Source organism: Pagrus major, chromosome 22 (assembly GCF_040436345.1).
Source record: "Pagrus major chromosome 22, Pma_NU_1.0".
In the NCBI taxonomy this organism is placed as follows: domain Eukaryota; kingdom Metazoa; phylum Chordata; class Actinopteri; order Spariformes; family Sparidae; genus Pagrus; species Pagrus major.
In genome coordinates this window covers 18709678-18724058 of record NC_133236.1, presented here as the reverse complement: position 1 = coordinate 18724058, position 14381 = coordinate 18709678, and the positions used below count along the sequence as shown (strand labels likewise).

Below are 14381 nucleotides of genomic sequence, written 5' to 3'. Positions count from 1 at the left end.
TAACTAGTGGCATGAGATACGGAGTAGAGCTTGGTTGCCTCCTGAGAAAGGGGAGTAAAGGGGAGAGGAGGTGGGGTGGGTGTTTGAGAAAAACAGTCTGCCTTTTGAGGGCACATATGGGTATTAAGGCCAGATAAAGAGCCCGTAGAGTCCCCCCTTTCTCCAGAGAAACAATGTGTGTATGAAACAGGGCAAGGAGGAGGGGGTGTAATATGGAGTTTGAACATTTACAATAGTTGCAGTTTTTTTTGGCAACAAATTCCTCCCTGAAAGGTCACATGTTGAGCTCCAGTCATCCCCGGTGGACGGTGAAGTCTGAGGGAGGGTGAGTGGATAAGGAGGAGGTGGAGGAGGTGGAGGAGGGGGGGGCTCATTCAGAACAGCTGAAGAGAGGAGAGAGAGGTGGGAGGAAGAGGGAGGCAGGGGTGGTCCTAACATGACATGTGTGTCAGTCTGTTGAAATGTGTGTGGAGCCCTCTTTTCTGTTCATACTGGCTGAGAGGTGCTGGAAGAGAGAGAAAGAGGGACAGCTTCACACAGTTTGCTCGTCAAGACGGAGAAGACTCACAGAAGAATAAATACAAGTAAATAGATTTTATTGAGTGGGCAGAAAAGCAAAGGAAAACAACAGAAATACAAGTGTAGACTTATTTTTTTAATCATCTGAAACTTTTTGGTATCTGTTTTTGTTTTGGTGATTTTTTTGGAGAAAGGATTTTGGGACTTTTATACCAATGCTTGGGACAATAACTCTAACAGGTAAGAATGATTCAATGAGGTTATGTTCTTTTTCTTTTATCAATTTAAAGTTGTATTCGACTTTGCTAAAAAAAAAAAGTGGTTGCATTTATTCAAAGTAAAGGAAACTTTTTTGACAATATTTGCTGGCTTTAAATCATTTATTCCAATGAAGTATGTCTAAAACTAAAGCAGTGGTTTCTTGTTTCATGAATGAGTATCGCTGAAGGCATTGTTGTCCTGAGGGTGTGGTTAGTCAGCATTGTGGATAGTAGACGTCCCGGCACGGTTGAGTGATTTTACTTGGAGGTGACTTTGCTTTGGCCACTGCAGAGCCTTATTGTATAGAAAGTAAAATAACGTTTTAATGCTGTAATTTTATCATTTTATTCACTTTTATATAATCATTTAGTTTGTGTATCATCAAGTGTTTATTCATCATTCTTGAGTATCACTAGTAGCTTTACAGAAAATGTGTAAGAAAACCAAACATCCTTCTTTTTCCATCCCTTTTTGCAGTTACACTATAAAAACCTGTTTATCTACTGTACAAGTGTCACTCACAGTGCTTTAACCACCCACTGATGAGTGCCCTGAACTCGGTTGTACACTCCTGCCAAACTTCAGTGTTGGAAAGTAGTTTCACAGTGACAGCTGCCAGATAGAAAAAATAAATGAAGATGCATCCACAGAAATATTCTCAAAGCCTGCTTTTATCTCATGTCACTGCCCGAGCCAGCTCCCTGTATCCCGTCATGTGAAGTGTTTCATTAGATTAGAGTAGGGATCCTAATTCCCAGTGGGCTTATTCAGTTTAGCCTCGGAGGATAGGGAGGGAGGAGAAAGGGGCGTATGGAATTAATTACATGCCAAGACCAATTTCTCCTTCAGGTCTTATAACTGGGAGTGATGGTTCAGATGGGGCAGGTCTGAAATGTTTTGTTTTACGGTGATCTCTGCACATAGATGAAATATCAAAACACTGATGTTGACAGATAAATATTTGTGTTTTTGATATTTTTGATCTAATTTAACATACAGTTACATCTTTTGTTGTTGTTAATAAGATAAAGGACATAATAGACAGTGGTTGTTGTTTAAGTTTAAGCTGTTGATGAGCACGATCCCCCGAAGCCACTTTGACCACATCTTTGATATAGAGAGGGGGTGCCAGACAGGGTCTGTTGGGGGAGGGCGTGGGGCGTCTCCATGCCCTGTTTTTAACTGACTTCTTTTGTTTAAAGGGCTTGTGCTCCAGACAATTAATAACAACAAGGATTTGCATATATTTGGCTAAGTTTTTATCCGCTTCAACAGCACACAGACTCATAATAGAGCTGAAAAAGCCACAACAGAAACATTATCTGATCTCACTGGAGACTGGTGTTGATTTGCAGCAATTGTTTTTTGGCTGCGGCGATGATATTTAATATGAGAGCATCGTCTTACAACATGCCCTCACACATAAACAAAGCCTGTCTGCAGTGGAGAGAAGCATCTCAACTATGAATGTGTGAGTCTGAGATATGTAACACCCTCTAAGGGTTTCGGCCCCAGGGCAAGACCCCCCCCTCAACACCATCCCTTCATCTCTTAACTGTCCCCGCCTCACCCCCTGTAGCCTCACCCCTCACACTCGCATTCTTTCTGGTACAGTCGTTATTCAAAACACCCATCCTCCTCCCTCCGTCACACATTAACCCCCCACCCCCGACCTCCCACCTCTAAAACCAAATCAATCTGGAGATGTTAACAGTTGTGTGTTGGTAAAAAAAAAAAAAAGCAGGAAAACAGAGATCAAAAAGACGGGAGAGATGCCAGCAGTCTGTTAAATCAACATGACTCCTGTTTTATTATACATGTAGACACACATGGCCTCATCTGGCTTGCGAACAGTCAGGCCTGGCCTACACACACTCACATAGACATCTTCATTCAAGGCACTGCACCGGAAGTTCAATGAAAACAGCTAAGAGGAACTGGTTAAATTACGTACACTAACAAGGATTTGGTTTTTAGATTTAGTTGAGTTATTGAGTTTTTGTAAGAGGTTTGTGGTTCTTGTTCGGAGAAATGTGCAACATGATTATTTTATAAGTCACTCAGGGCTTTCTTTATTCGTGTTAACATCAGTTTGGTAAAGTCAGCAAACCTCCTCCAAGCTGCAGTGTGTCTTGATGGTAGAAAAGTGGACCACCCCCTCTTCCTTTATTTTCGGAGGCCAGAGAGGGTTAGAAGGCTATTGTGTTCACATGTGTGTGTGCCTTGTGAAGGGGGGTGGGTCCCCATCCATCCTGCTGTGGTGGAATTTGGGTCAAGGGGATTGGGACTTATTTTAAGGAGGGGTAGTAGTTGTAGTAGAAGTAGTAGTAGAGGCCTTTATTGTTTGGTTTGACTCCTCCATGGGTGCAGTCGAGACGCACTTTAACTGAAAAAAACAAATAAACATTCTTGAAGTCCCCTAGCATTTAAATTCAGATTATGTTTAGAGCATCCTAAAATAATTTGCGTGAAAGGCATAGCTCACATTCCTCTCGAGTCAAATCTATACATAAGATATGGGTGTGCCCTCACTAACAACATGAAAGCGCTTCTTTATTTCGTCATACAAATTTAACATGAAAGGCTTTCTCCTTAAACCTAGGTTTTTATATTTAAAGCTATAATATTCTAGGAATGCAGTGCTACTGACTGAAGGTTCATGTCTATAATTTAGCAAAAGGATGTGGACAGATGTGGGTGCATAGTTTTACATTTTTGTGTGAGACAAGAACGTAGTCATCTTTCACAGATTCATTTGGAAACTGAATCCAATTTTCATAGCAGACAGCATAACACAAATGAAAGCTGAGATCAAATATGTTGTGTTTTACATGTTCCCATATACATTTGGGTGTACTAGTTTTGAATAAAAGGGTTATACATAGTTAAGAGCATCACATTTTATTTTTGACATGTGCTTTTAAAGTGACCGACAAGTAAAGAGAAGGAGGCAGTTCCCACAGTTTGCATGGTTTCAGGGAGTGCGTATACGTCTTGTGTTTCCCAGTGTGTGTAATCAGGTAAGCTGATAGCCAGGCATTAAAAGTCTTGGGAATTTGTTTTGAGAGTCCAGAGGTATCACATGTGAAGTTTTGCAGACTGTAGTGAGACCTGAGGAGAAAGGCAGAGAGAAAAAAAACGCTGGCAGGTTGTCATCCCCCTATGCCTTCCTCTGTCTAAACACATAAAGTGAAAGCAGGCAGACATCATGTGTTTGTGTGTATTATCTCAGATGCTTATATGTAATTTGTCTTACATTTGTATAAGAATCACAATAATGAAATTAGTGATCCATTTTAACCATCAAAAGAAAGTAGAAATTGTGCACATGATGTTCCCTTGTGAGGTTAATAACAACCCACAAGTATTGACTAGAATTACTTTCATTGTGCAACATTTTCTATGGAGCTTTCTCTGTGGATTACTGTTTTATTTGTGTCAATGCCTAAACTTGTATTTCTTTGGCGTGCTTACTTTGCACAGGATTAGCTCTACCAAATTGAAACCTGATACCAATTAGATAGTCACACGCTTAATAAAATCTGTTCTGGGGGTCAGGATCTCAGTGAATACTTTCCTTGCAACGTCTCTGATTATCTGCAGATGGCTTTCTCATCGATAATATAAAACGTGTTTTTATATTTAATGGAGTTCATGCTTAGAGTAATGGACAAAGACATTTTTATTGAAGACGTGAGGAGTGACTTGTGCTGCCTGGGAGGATGATTTGATTTTATATCATCACCTGTTTCTGTTAAATCATAACTGATAAAGTAATTTTTTTCTTAATAACATGTGAGTATTGTTAGTGATCCTTGAGGTGCAGAGGGAAAACAGAGATGAGAAATCTGATCTGATCTATTTCTTGTCATTTCAGTTGGCCAGCCAGATGGTGTGTCCGTGGCTCAGAAGGAGGAGGCTCCTGAGACTATGGATGCCATCCAGGACGAAGTGGCTCCTCAAGTGAACGGCGAGAAAGTGGAGAAAGAGTCTCCTGATGCCAATGACATCTCTGCCGTTGAGGAGAAAGCAGCAGAGGAGAAACCTAGTGATGCCAGTGAAGTGGGCTTCAAGAAAATCTTCCGCTTTGTGGGCTTCAAGTTCACACTGAAGAAGGACAAAAGTGACGAGAAAGAGCCTGTGAAGCTAGTCTTAGTCAAAGATAAAGAAGGAGAGGAGGTTAGTAAGACTGATGAGCCTACAAAGGAGGTGGAGGCTGCCACTGATGAGGAGAAGAGCACAGCTGAAGAAAAGGAGGCTGACACAGAGGCATCTACTGCCGAGGCCGAAGTCATTCAAGATGGGGACAAAGCTGAACCCACTGATGTTCCAGCTGAAGGCACCGTCACTGAAGCTACTGATGAAGCAGTCAAGGAGGAAGGAGCTGAGAAGGAAGAAGAGACCCCTCCGCTACCCCAGGAGACCACTGTGTCACCCTTCAGAAAGCTCTTCATGGCAGGAATTTTCTCTAACCTGAGAAAGAAGGCCAGCATCAAGAAGCCAAAAGAAGAGGAAGACAAGGAGGCAGCTGTTGAGGAGGAGCCAGCTAACACAGAAGAAACTGCTGCTGTTGCTGCTGCTGCTCCTGCTGCTGCTGCTGCTGTGGAAGAGAAGGAGGAGGAGGAGAAGGAGGAGGTGGAGCAAGAAACCAAGGAGGAAGCACCAGCAACTCCTGAGGAAGAAACACCAGAGCCCAAGAAGGAGGCCACAGCTACTCCAGAGGAAGTGAAATCAGAGCCTGAGGTCATTGTTGAAACCCCTGCTCCTGCAGAAAATACTATTGAAGAGACCAAACAAGAAGAGGAAAAGGCTGAAGCAAGTGCAGAAGAGGAGAAGGCTCCAACAGAGGTGACCACTGAGGCTGAGCTGCTGTCCTCACAGGAGAAGGCAAAGCCCCAGGGAAGCCCCCTGAAGAAGCTTTTCACTGGTGCTGGTTTGAAGAAGCTCTCAACAAAGAAACAGAAGACCAAGAAAGATGCCGAGGCGAAGCTCACTGAGTCTGGAGAGCAGGTGGCTGAGCAGCTTCAATCTTCCACTGAGTCGGCAGAGGCTCCAAAAGCTGAAAGTGGGCCCACATCTTCTGAGGAGTCAGGAGAGCATGTTATTGCTGTGGATGTGAGCCAGAATGAGTGCAGCCAAGAGAATGATGGTGAAGTTGGCTCTGATGGAGAAAAGAAAAAAGATGGTATTATTGCCTGGTCCTCCTTCAAGAAACTAGTAACACCCAAGAAGCGTGTGAAAAGGTCATCTGAGAGCGAAGATGAAGCCACGGCTGAGAAGCCGACAAAGTCAGCAACCCTCTCCTCTTCTGAGAGCGCAGCATTAGCAGATAAGAGTGTTGAAGAGGAGGCTGAGGAGGATAAGCCAACGGAGGAAGAGCCAAAGACTGACAACGGTGAAAAACTGGTCAGCAGCACTGAGGAGCCCAGAAAGAAAATGGACACCTCTGTCTCCTGGGAGGCTCTGATGTGTATGGGTGGACCCAAAAAGAGGACAAGGAAGACCTCTGATTCAGATGACGATGATGAGACCAAGATTGAAGAGGAATTGCCAGCAGCATCTGCAGCACCGGCAGAAGGGGAGCAGGAGGAAAAAACTGAGGCTCCCATTGTCATTTCTCAAACCGAAGAGAGTGAGAAAGAAATTGTGTCTGCTCCTGAACCTGTAAGCGGCCCCCCTGACAGAGAGTCTGCCTGGGAGACACTGAAACGCTATGTTATGTCCAAGAACAGGGCCAAAGCTGAGGAAAAGCCAGAGGAGTCTGCAGAAAAAGTCCTGTCAGACAGTGAAGCACCAAAAGAGGAGTCATCTTTCTCTTTGAAGAAGTTCTTGCCTGGACGCAGAAAGAAGAAAGCTGAAAAACAAGTGTCTGCTGAACTGGTCTCAGGTGAGGAGGACTCTGACACCCCAGCTGTGGTTCCTCTCTCAGAGTATGACGGGCCAGCTGAAGCTGAAGAGGAAGCACCAGCAGAACCAGCTGCAGAATCAGCTTCAGAACCAGCTGCAATCCAGATTAAAATTACTGCTGAAGATAGATCACCTTCATGGATCCCAGCTGTTGTGGAAGACATTGATGACAAACATGATGAGTTGAGTGACATTCCAGAGGAGGCTGAGAATGCTGCCACGCCAAAGTCTGTTGACACTGACATAGCAGAAGATGAAACTGAGGATGAGGCTATTGAGCCCCTTGCAGCTCCAAGACTCACAGGACGCAGACTGTCCACAGCTGAGGTGAAGCCTGTCGCTCCGGCTCCAGCTGCTGAAACTACTCCTGTTCCTCAGGGACCCATGCCGGAGAGGGCAGAGCAGGTTCTTGCGGCCATAGAGGCCAGTGTCAGTGAAATTCCAACCCAGACATCTGTGACTGTTGAAGAGGTACAACTAATGGTAGCTTCAGAAAAGACTGAGTATGAACCACCAACTGAGAAGGCAGAGTCCAAGACAAATACCATCTTGCAACCACACACTCGTGAAGAGGCCATGGCTATCTGCACTGGCCTTGGAACCAAGGAGATTGCCAAAGTAGCTCTGGAGAAACCTGCAATGCCCCTCATAGAGCACGTGGCTGTGATCCGTGATGCTCTGAGCACAGAGGTGATAAGGGAAGAGATGCCAGCAGTGACAGAGGAAGCCACTGCTACTGAAGATGAAGTGCTGATGGCCCAAGTGCACGAAGTAGAAACCACCATGCTTGAGCCTATTGTTGAAAATTCACTAGTTGGCGCGGTCGTCATTCAGTCAGCCAGTGAGAGCTTTGAACCTGATGTTGAGAAAGTTGGAATTGTTAGCACTCTTGCAGAGGAGTCCGAAGTCGTTCAGCCTGCCACCATGAGCGAGAACTCTCCTAAAGTTAGTCTAATTGATCCCATCAGGCCGACATCTGAAGCAGCTGTTTGCACCCCAAGCATAGAAGTCACCGAGCCAACTATACAAACCAAGGAGGTGATCATGGCCATGGAGCAGGTTGCTGCTGCTGCAGAGCACAGCCCTGCAAAAGAGGTGGATCAGGCCATATGCGAAACCACAAAGGCTGCCATCACAAAGGAGACCGAGCCAGCCATCGCAGTTGTTGAACCAAGTGAGGGGTCTGCTATTATCACCAACACAGTGGTCCTTGTGGCCCCAGTCATTGTGCAGTCTGACCAAGTGGCAGATGTTTCAGAGCCAGCTGAGGTGGAGGAAACCAAGGAGGAGGGTACAGTTGCAGAGGCTGTGGAGGCCACTGCCGTCCAAACAGACCAGGAAAATGAGAAGATGGAGGAAGTCAAGGAGGACGTTCAGCAGGCCAGTGAAATTGAGGCTCAGAGCATGGTCATTGCCCAGGCTGTCATTCAAGATGCCATGGATAAAGTTTCAGAAGAACCCAAAAAGCCAACAACCCCAACAGCCCACATGCCAGCACCAGTCCAGGCTGTGGCAACAACAGAGAAGGAGATTGAGCTCGCAACAGAGACACCCATTATCACTGATACCCCTGTTGCTGTCACCTGCGAAAAAACTGCACCAAAGCCATTGTGTGTCGCCATGGAGCTCATCGAAGCAGTCCAAGTAGAAACTGCAGAGAGCCTTGATGTGCCTGAAGAGGAGGAGAAGAAACCAGAAGATGGTTTGAAGAAAGCTGTGGAGGTAAATGTAAGTGAAGAAACTGTTGTAGTGGAAGAAGTGGTGGAGATAAAGGCAGAGAGTCAGACAGGTGAAGAGCCTGAAGAAGTCAAGGAAGAAGACACAGAGGTTCAGGAACCAGAAGTAAAAGAAGCAACTGAGGAAGTGAAACCACAACCAGAAGAAGCAAAGCCAGAGGCACCTTCAGTGGGGGACAAAGAGAAAGTGCTTGAGATTCACATGCCAGTCCAAGTGGTCCTGCAGACAGCGCAGGTACTCGAGGAACCGTCGGTGGAAGAAGAGGCTGTGGAAGAGTTTGACGGCAACAGTCCTGTGGCGGAAGACTCCAGCGTTAAAGCAAAGAGCCCTGCAAGTGAAAATAAACTCTCAACGGTGTCAGAAGAACCTCAAGCGACAGCTTCGGTGGAGGTTTCCGCTCCCAGCCAAGCCACAGACGCAGCAGCCAGCGAACCAGAGACAGAGAAAACGTCGTCGGTGAAGTGTGCAGAGGTGATGGCACAGGTGATCGAGGTGATCGAGGAGGCCGTGAAGGAGATCGAGCCTGTGTCCACAGAGATCACAGCAGCGTCATGAGCAGGTGAGACTGATCTTGGCAACTTTTTCATAAAAAACTATAGTTAAATATGATTTTTAGCATTTCAGTATCATAAAATTAGTGATGGAACAGTTAAGAATGAAAAAAGGTAGTAATTTTCAAAATTCCTATGTTGGCCTATCAAACAATCTTCTCATGGTGGCTTTTTTGAAACATCAATGGGCCCTACTTTTATTAGGGAGTAGGGGAGGGGATTTGCCCACAGGCCAGATGAAAAAGCTTTTGTTCGGGCTATGAGTAACCAGGGGACCTTTGATATCAAAGCAGGAATGCCGCCATTGACCCCTTCTTTGTAGGCCGGGGTCTTAAAGGGAAGCGGTGTGTGAGGGGCAGATGAACTTGTGCTGAAAGACTGATTATGATTCCTCCTCTCCCTCCTCCTGTTTTTCTTCTATCACGGGCTCAGTGTGGAGTCAAGAAACCATGTCGGACTGCACATTTGTTATATTCAATTACAAAGCCTCAAAGAGCTCATGTTATTTTTTTTTCAGCTGCTTTAAGTGAATTATATATTTAATAAGTACCGGATAGTGCAAAGTTTGTGTGAATCAAGGTTTTAGTGACACTGATTAACTCATCTAAACTGGGCTAAGTTCATGATCATATTTATCAAGCAGTCTTGCAGGTCTGCAGCAGGGAAGAGTCGGGAGAGGATTGGAAATGGGAAAGTAAGGCAGGAAAGAGCTTAGTGAGTTACAGCAGCTTATTGGCAGTAGTGGTACAGTGTGTATGTGTGTGTTCTGAATCATATAAACAACAAACAAAAAAAAGAAGGTTTCAGGTAAAATCAAATAGTAAAAGAGAAAAACAAAAACTAAAAATGGATGTGAGGGATAAAGAATACAATAACTAGGGAGTTATGGTATACACCAATGGTGTACAGTCAATTGATAACTTTTCATGCTATAAATTATTTATACCTCTATGGATTTATTGGCAGTGCCTTACACAATATAAAGTTAACATAAAAACAATTCAAGTATGAAGTGATAGCAATCTGTCCCACTTATAATTTAGATGTGGTTGTTTCGAGCAGGTTAGGAAAAAAGCTTGCGCCTCCTGCATCAGAAAAGAGCTCAGTGTCTTCTAAAATGTCTTGCATTAAAGACAGTTATTGAACCAGTTCATCAAACAAATGTTTCAGTCCCTACTTGTCCCTACTCTAGTCGTTGTTCTTTGTTAAAATGGCAAGGGTTGAACAATATATCACTTCTACAATAGCTTAAGTGCCATAGTGCACAATTGAAGGCAGTGGTTGCATTAAGAAAGCTTTAGATAGTTAAATACCAACATTGATCAAAATGAGAGAGAAAAAACGGGATATAAACTATGACTGAAACTGACAATTGTTTTCATTGTCGATTAATTTCTTGATTTATTTGTTCATTAATCAATTAGTTGGTTCGTCTATAAAATGACAGAAAACAGTGAAAAATGTAAATTTTTGTGTCAAAGTATTTCCCAAAGCCCAAGATGACTTCCTCAAATGTCACTTCCCAAAGATATTTAGACTACAGTCATAGTAAAGAACCCAGAAAATGTCCAAATTTAAAGGAACATTCTCCTCAACAAATGACGTAGATGGGGACCTTTAAAACTTAAAAACACAACTGAAAGGAAACAAAATGGCTCCATACTGCTCACCAGGCATAATCTCAGTTTCCAGAAGCCCAGAGATCCCAAATTGATTTGAAAAGACGCAATTTACACCCTTGATGCGCGGTCAATCAAGTGCACCCACTTCAAACGCTTTTAGCTCAGCAGCTTCAGTAATTTTGGCTTATAAAAGGGTGTAAATATCGTCTTTTCAAATCAATTTGGAATCTCAGGGCTTCCAGATATTTGGATTACGCCACACGAGCTGTATGGAGCCATTTTATGTATTTTTAAAGTTTTTTTTAATGCTTTAAAACAAGTCCCCATCTACTTCAGTTGTTTATGAAAATGTTGCAACGCTGTTTTGATGTGAAGCTCCAGAAATGTTTTGTGAACTATGAAACCATAATGGGTGTCAGTAGACAATGACTGTTTATTTATCCTTCAATGATAGTCTACTCTTACAATATAACATACTAGGTGACATGGTTGTGGCCAAATGTAATGTCAAGCTCAGAAAAGATGCAGTCTGTTCTTGTTCCTAATATCTGCTCTTGTGCCTCTCCATCACAGCTGAAGATACACGACTGATGCCTGGGAGACACAATGTCTGGACCAGGAAGTGAGTGATGAGGGAGAGAGGGAGAGAGAGAGAGAGGAAGAGGCAGCTCTGTGCTAACACACTGAGACTGGGCTCCACCCATCCCGCCCAGAGAGACTGACTGAGACTCCAAACCCATCCTGCAGCCCAATGTGACGTCCCACCGCCATATCCTCACCCACTCACTCACTCTCACACACACGCACACACACACTAAAGCATGGCATCCCATCTGGCTTGTAATCAGTGTGATGTACGTTCAGCGTCTCCGTGACTTTCCATTGCCCTTGCTGCATCAGATGAAGGTCTGCAACCCGGTTGAGTGTGAATCTGTTCATATATGTGTGTGCGTTTGCATGTGTGAAGTTGCGAGAGTGAGATGGTGCCAGAAGGTGAAGAGATGGAGGATTATTATCTTGTATATTGTATTTATATCTTGAGTATTCTTTCGTTTCCCTTAAGTGTTTATTTTTTCAGTTTTTGCCCTATTTTGTTATTGTATGTAAAATTCTTGCCTGTTTTTGAAATTCCCATATTAGGCTGTGATACATCAGGTATTCTTCTGAGCAACAAAATGACAGTCAATTTAACAGTTGATGCTATCTAAAATTTACCAAACTGCTGCATATAAGTGACCGGTGTATCACAGCTTTAATTGTCATATTCAGTGATTATTTTTAAGACTGTAGCAATTATAACTAAACCATGGTACAAGTGTGATTCCACTGACAGTAAGCGATAAACGCTGACTGAAGAAAACAACAAGAGGGCAGCGAGTATGAGTGATGATATCAAATGCACCACGTTTGACTTTCGACACTTGTCTTGTCACTCTGCACCCAATCGAAATACTTAATAAGCTTCATGTAGGTAAGACAAAAGAAATCACTGCCTGATTTACTGTGAAAAAAGACATTGTTACACATTGTTTCATGTAATAATACAATAAAATACTATTATAACACCCTCATCTGATCATGTGGCAGAGGTATTTGGTAAACAGTGACATATAAAGGATGCTGGAAGATATAAGAAACACTTGAAAAGCAAATTATGTTCACCGTGTTTAATAATGGCAATGTTTTCTGAGTTTGTGTGTGACATACTGTATGTATTACGTGTGTAGCAGTTTTAACACCGTCCTCTATACACTATATTTATATTCAAGATGAAAAGACAGTATATTGACGCCCTCTGTTGCCTACAAAAAGTAGTGAACCCTTTAGTCTTCACCCGCTGACTGTATGTTTTAACAAGGGTGATAAACTTTGTTCAGTCCAGTCTCATGGTACCTGCTCCTATGTCGTGTTCTTCACCCAGCATGATAGCTCAGGTTCATTAATCTGGCACCAGGGAGGATTTAAACTCACCGGTTGGGGATTTAGAGAGGCACAGACACCGACTGCATGGTACCAGAGGCAAAAACAAAAGCTCATTTTATTCTTAATTTAAAAGCCAAATCGAGTTAAGATCAGTCAGGGAGTCATGGTCTTTCCATTGCTCATGGGATAAGACATCAGTTGCATCCAATTAAATTCCTGCAGCATCCTCAGCCACTTTGAGTCATGCATTTAACCTAAGTAATAAGGTCAGGGCTTATTTTGCTAGTTTATTGGCAAAGTAGGAGTTTTCTTTTTAGCAGGGCGGAATAACTTAAACATTCCTCTGATCCACTAGCACCAAAGCAAACATGTGACTATGGGTTACACTGGTATTTGTTTATTTCCTACCAAATTTTGCAAACTTGCACTGTGTCAATCATTCAGATATCTTGAGGATTAACTGTGAGTGCTTCTACAATCCATCGATTTTAATTTGGTGGCTGACACGAGCAGCTCACATTTCACTCAGCTTTATGACCAAACGAGAGAAAAATCAGGAAGTACGGACCCCTGTTAGGTCACCACTTCCCTTTACTTTGACTCTAGAAGGTGTGTCACATCCATACTCGGCTTTATATAAAAATAAATAGAGTGAACTAAAGACTTTTGCTATTGTTGCCTAATGTAAAGCATTTAGCTGGGCACCGGCCCACTCAGTCCTCCCTGCTTTTTGTAACACACTTAACTGTGAACCTGTTAACATTTGTACAGATTGTTTACCTACTGTATGTACTTAAAAACCATATTGTTGTAATATTAACTCATAATCTGCAGCCATTTAGCCTAATATCCATGTAGCATGGTCTTAGCTGTCTTTTGTATTTCCCAAGCTGTTAATAGTAAGGATGCAGAAACTTGTCTATATTTCATTCAATAAAGTTAGAGAAAATTGGTGTGCGTTTTGTATTAATCCCTGGGCCTTCAAACACATAATTAATCACTGCAAAGACATTATTTATAACTGCAGCAAGGATAAAACTTAAAGGGACAGTTCACCACAGAATCAGAAATATATATTTCTTCACTTACCTGTTTGTTTTGGTGTGAGTTGCTGAGTTTTGGATATACCAGCCATAGAGATGTCTGCCCTCTCTTAAGTATAATGGAACTAGATGACAGTGATACAGAAAGAAAATGGTTCCTACATGAAACTGCTCACAACAAGGTCTGTGGATTATCTGGAGTAACCGGGTTATCATCAGAAGTGGCAAAATATACACATTCTTTACTCAAGTAGAAGTACAGATAGTTGTGTAAAAAAAAGACTTAGAAGTAAAGTACTGAATCAACTTCTTTACTCAAGTAAAAGTTAGAAAGTACCAGCTCTGTAAATGTACCCAAAGTGGCAAAGTAAAACCTCATGTCATATTAATATAATTCAAAGAGCAGAATCAGTATCAGTAGGATTAGTCCAAGCTGTTAATATAATGAGTAGAAAGTACAGATATTTGTGTTAATAGGTAGGGAATAAAAGTAAAAAGTTTCAGACTGATATCTCCAAAATTCACACCAAAACAATCTAGGTGGATAAATAGCACTACAGGAATTTAATTGAATTTGAATTTGTGACCCTTTAACCCCCAGCAACTACATTTAGGATTCATGGGCAGAGTAAAAACGTTAATTAAATGGTTTGTAACACACTATAATGTAGTTCTAAGGCGATATCGATGTCTCTCAAAGGAGACTATAAGACAACACCCTCCCCTTCAGACAATCTTGTAAATTGTAAATTGAATATGGAATATATGTTTATGTTTAGTCAACATCTATAACTCCACCTGAGGGCATCCATTAGTGG

General features: G+C 42.6%; 1 protein-coding gene across 1 annotated transcript; it reads left to right on the top strand.

Annotated features, from left to right (window-relative positions):
* The first annotated feature begins 536 nt into the window (after positions 1-536).
* akap12b (A kinase (PRKA) anchor protein 12b) lies at positions 537-13473 on the top strand. The gene is made up of 3 exons (XM_073492778.1): positions 537-759; positions 4658-8983; positions 11171-13473. Exons 1-2 carry the CDS (start codon positions 735-737, stop codon positions 8977-8979), a joined length of 4347 nt encoding a protein of 1448 aa, XP_073348879.1. The 5' UTR covers positions 537-734; the 3' UTR covers positions 8980-8983; positions 11171-13473.
* Positions 13474-14381: the final 908 nt, after the last annotated feature.

Excerpts from the sequence above, each read along its gene's own strand:
- akap12b (XM_073492778.1), top strand. The coding sequence starts at position 735 with ATGCTTGGGACAATAACTCTAACAG. Across the intron at positions 760-4,657 it reads TGGGACAATAACTCTAACAG|TTGGCCAGCCAGATGGTGTG; the intron begins GTAAGAATGATT and ends TTGTCATTTCAG.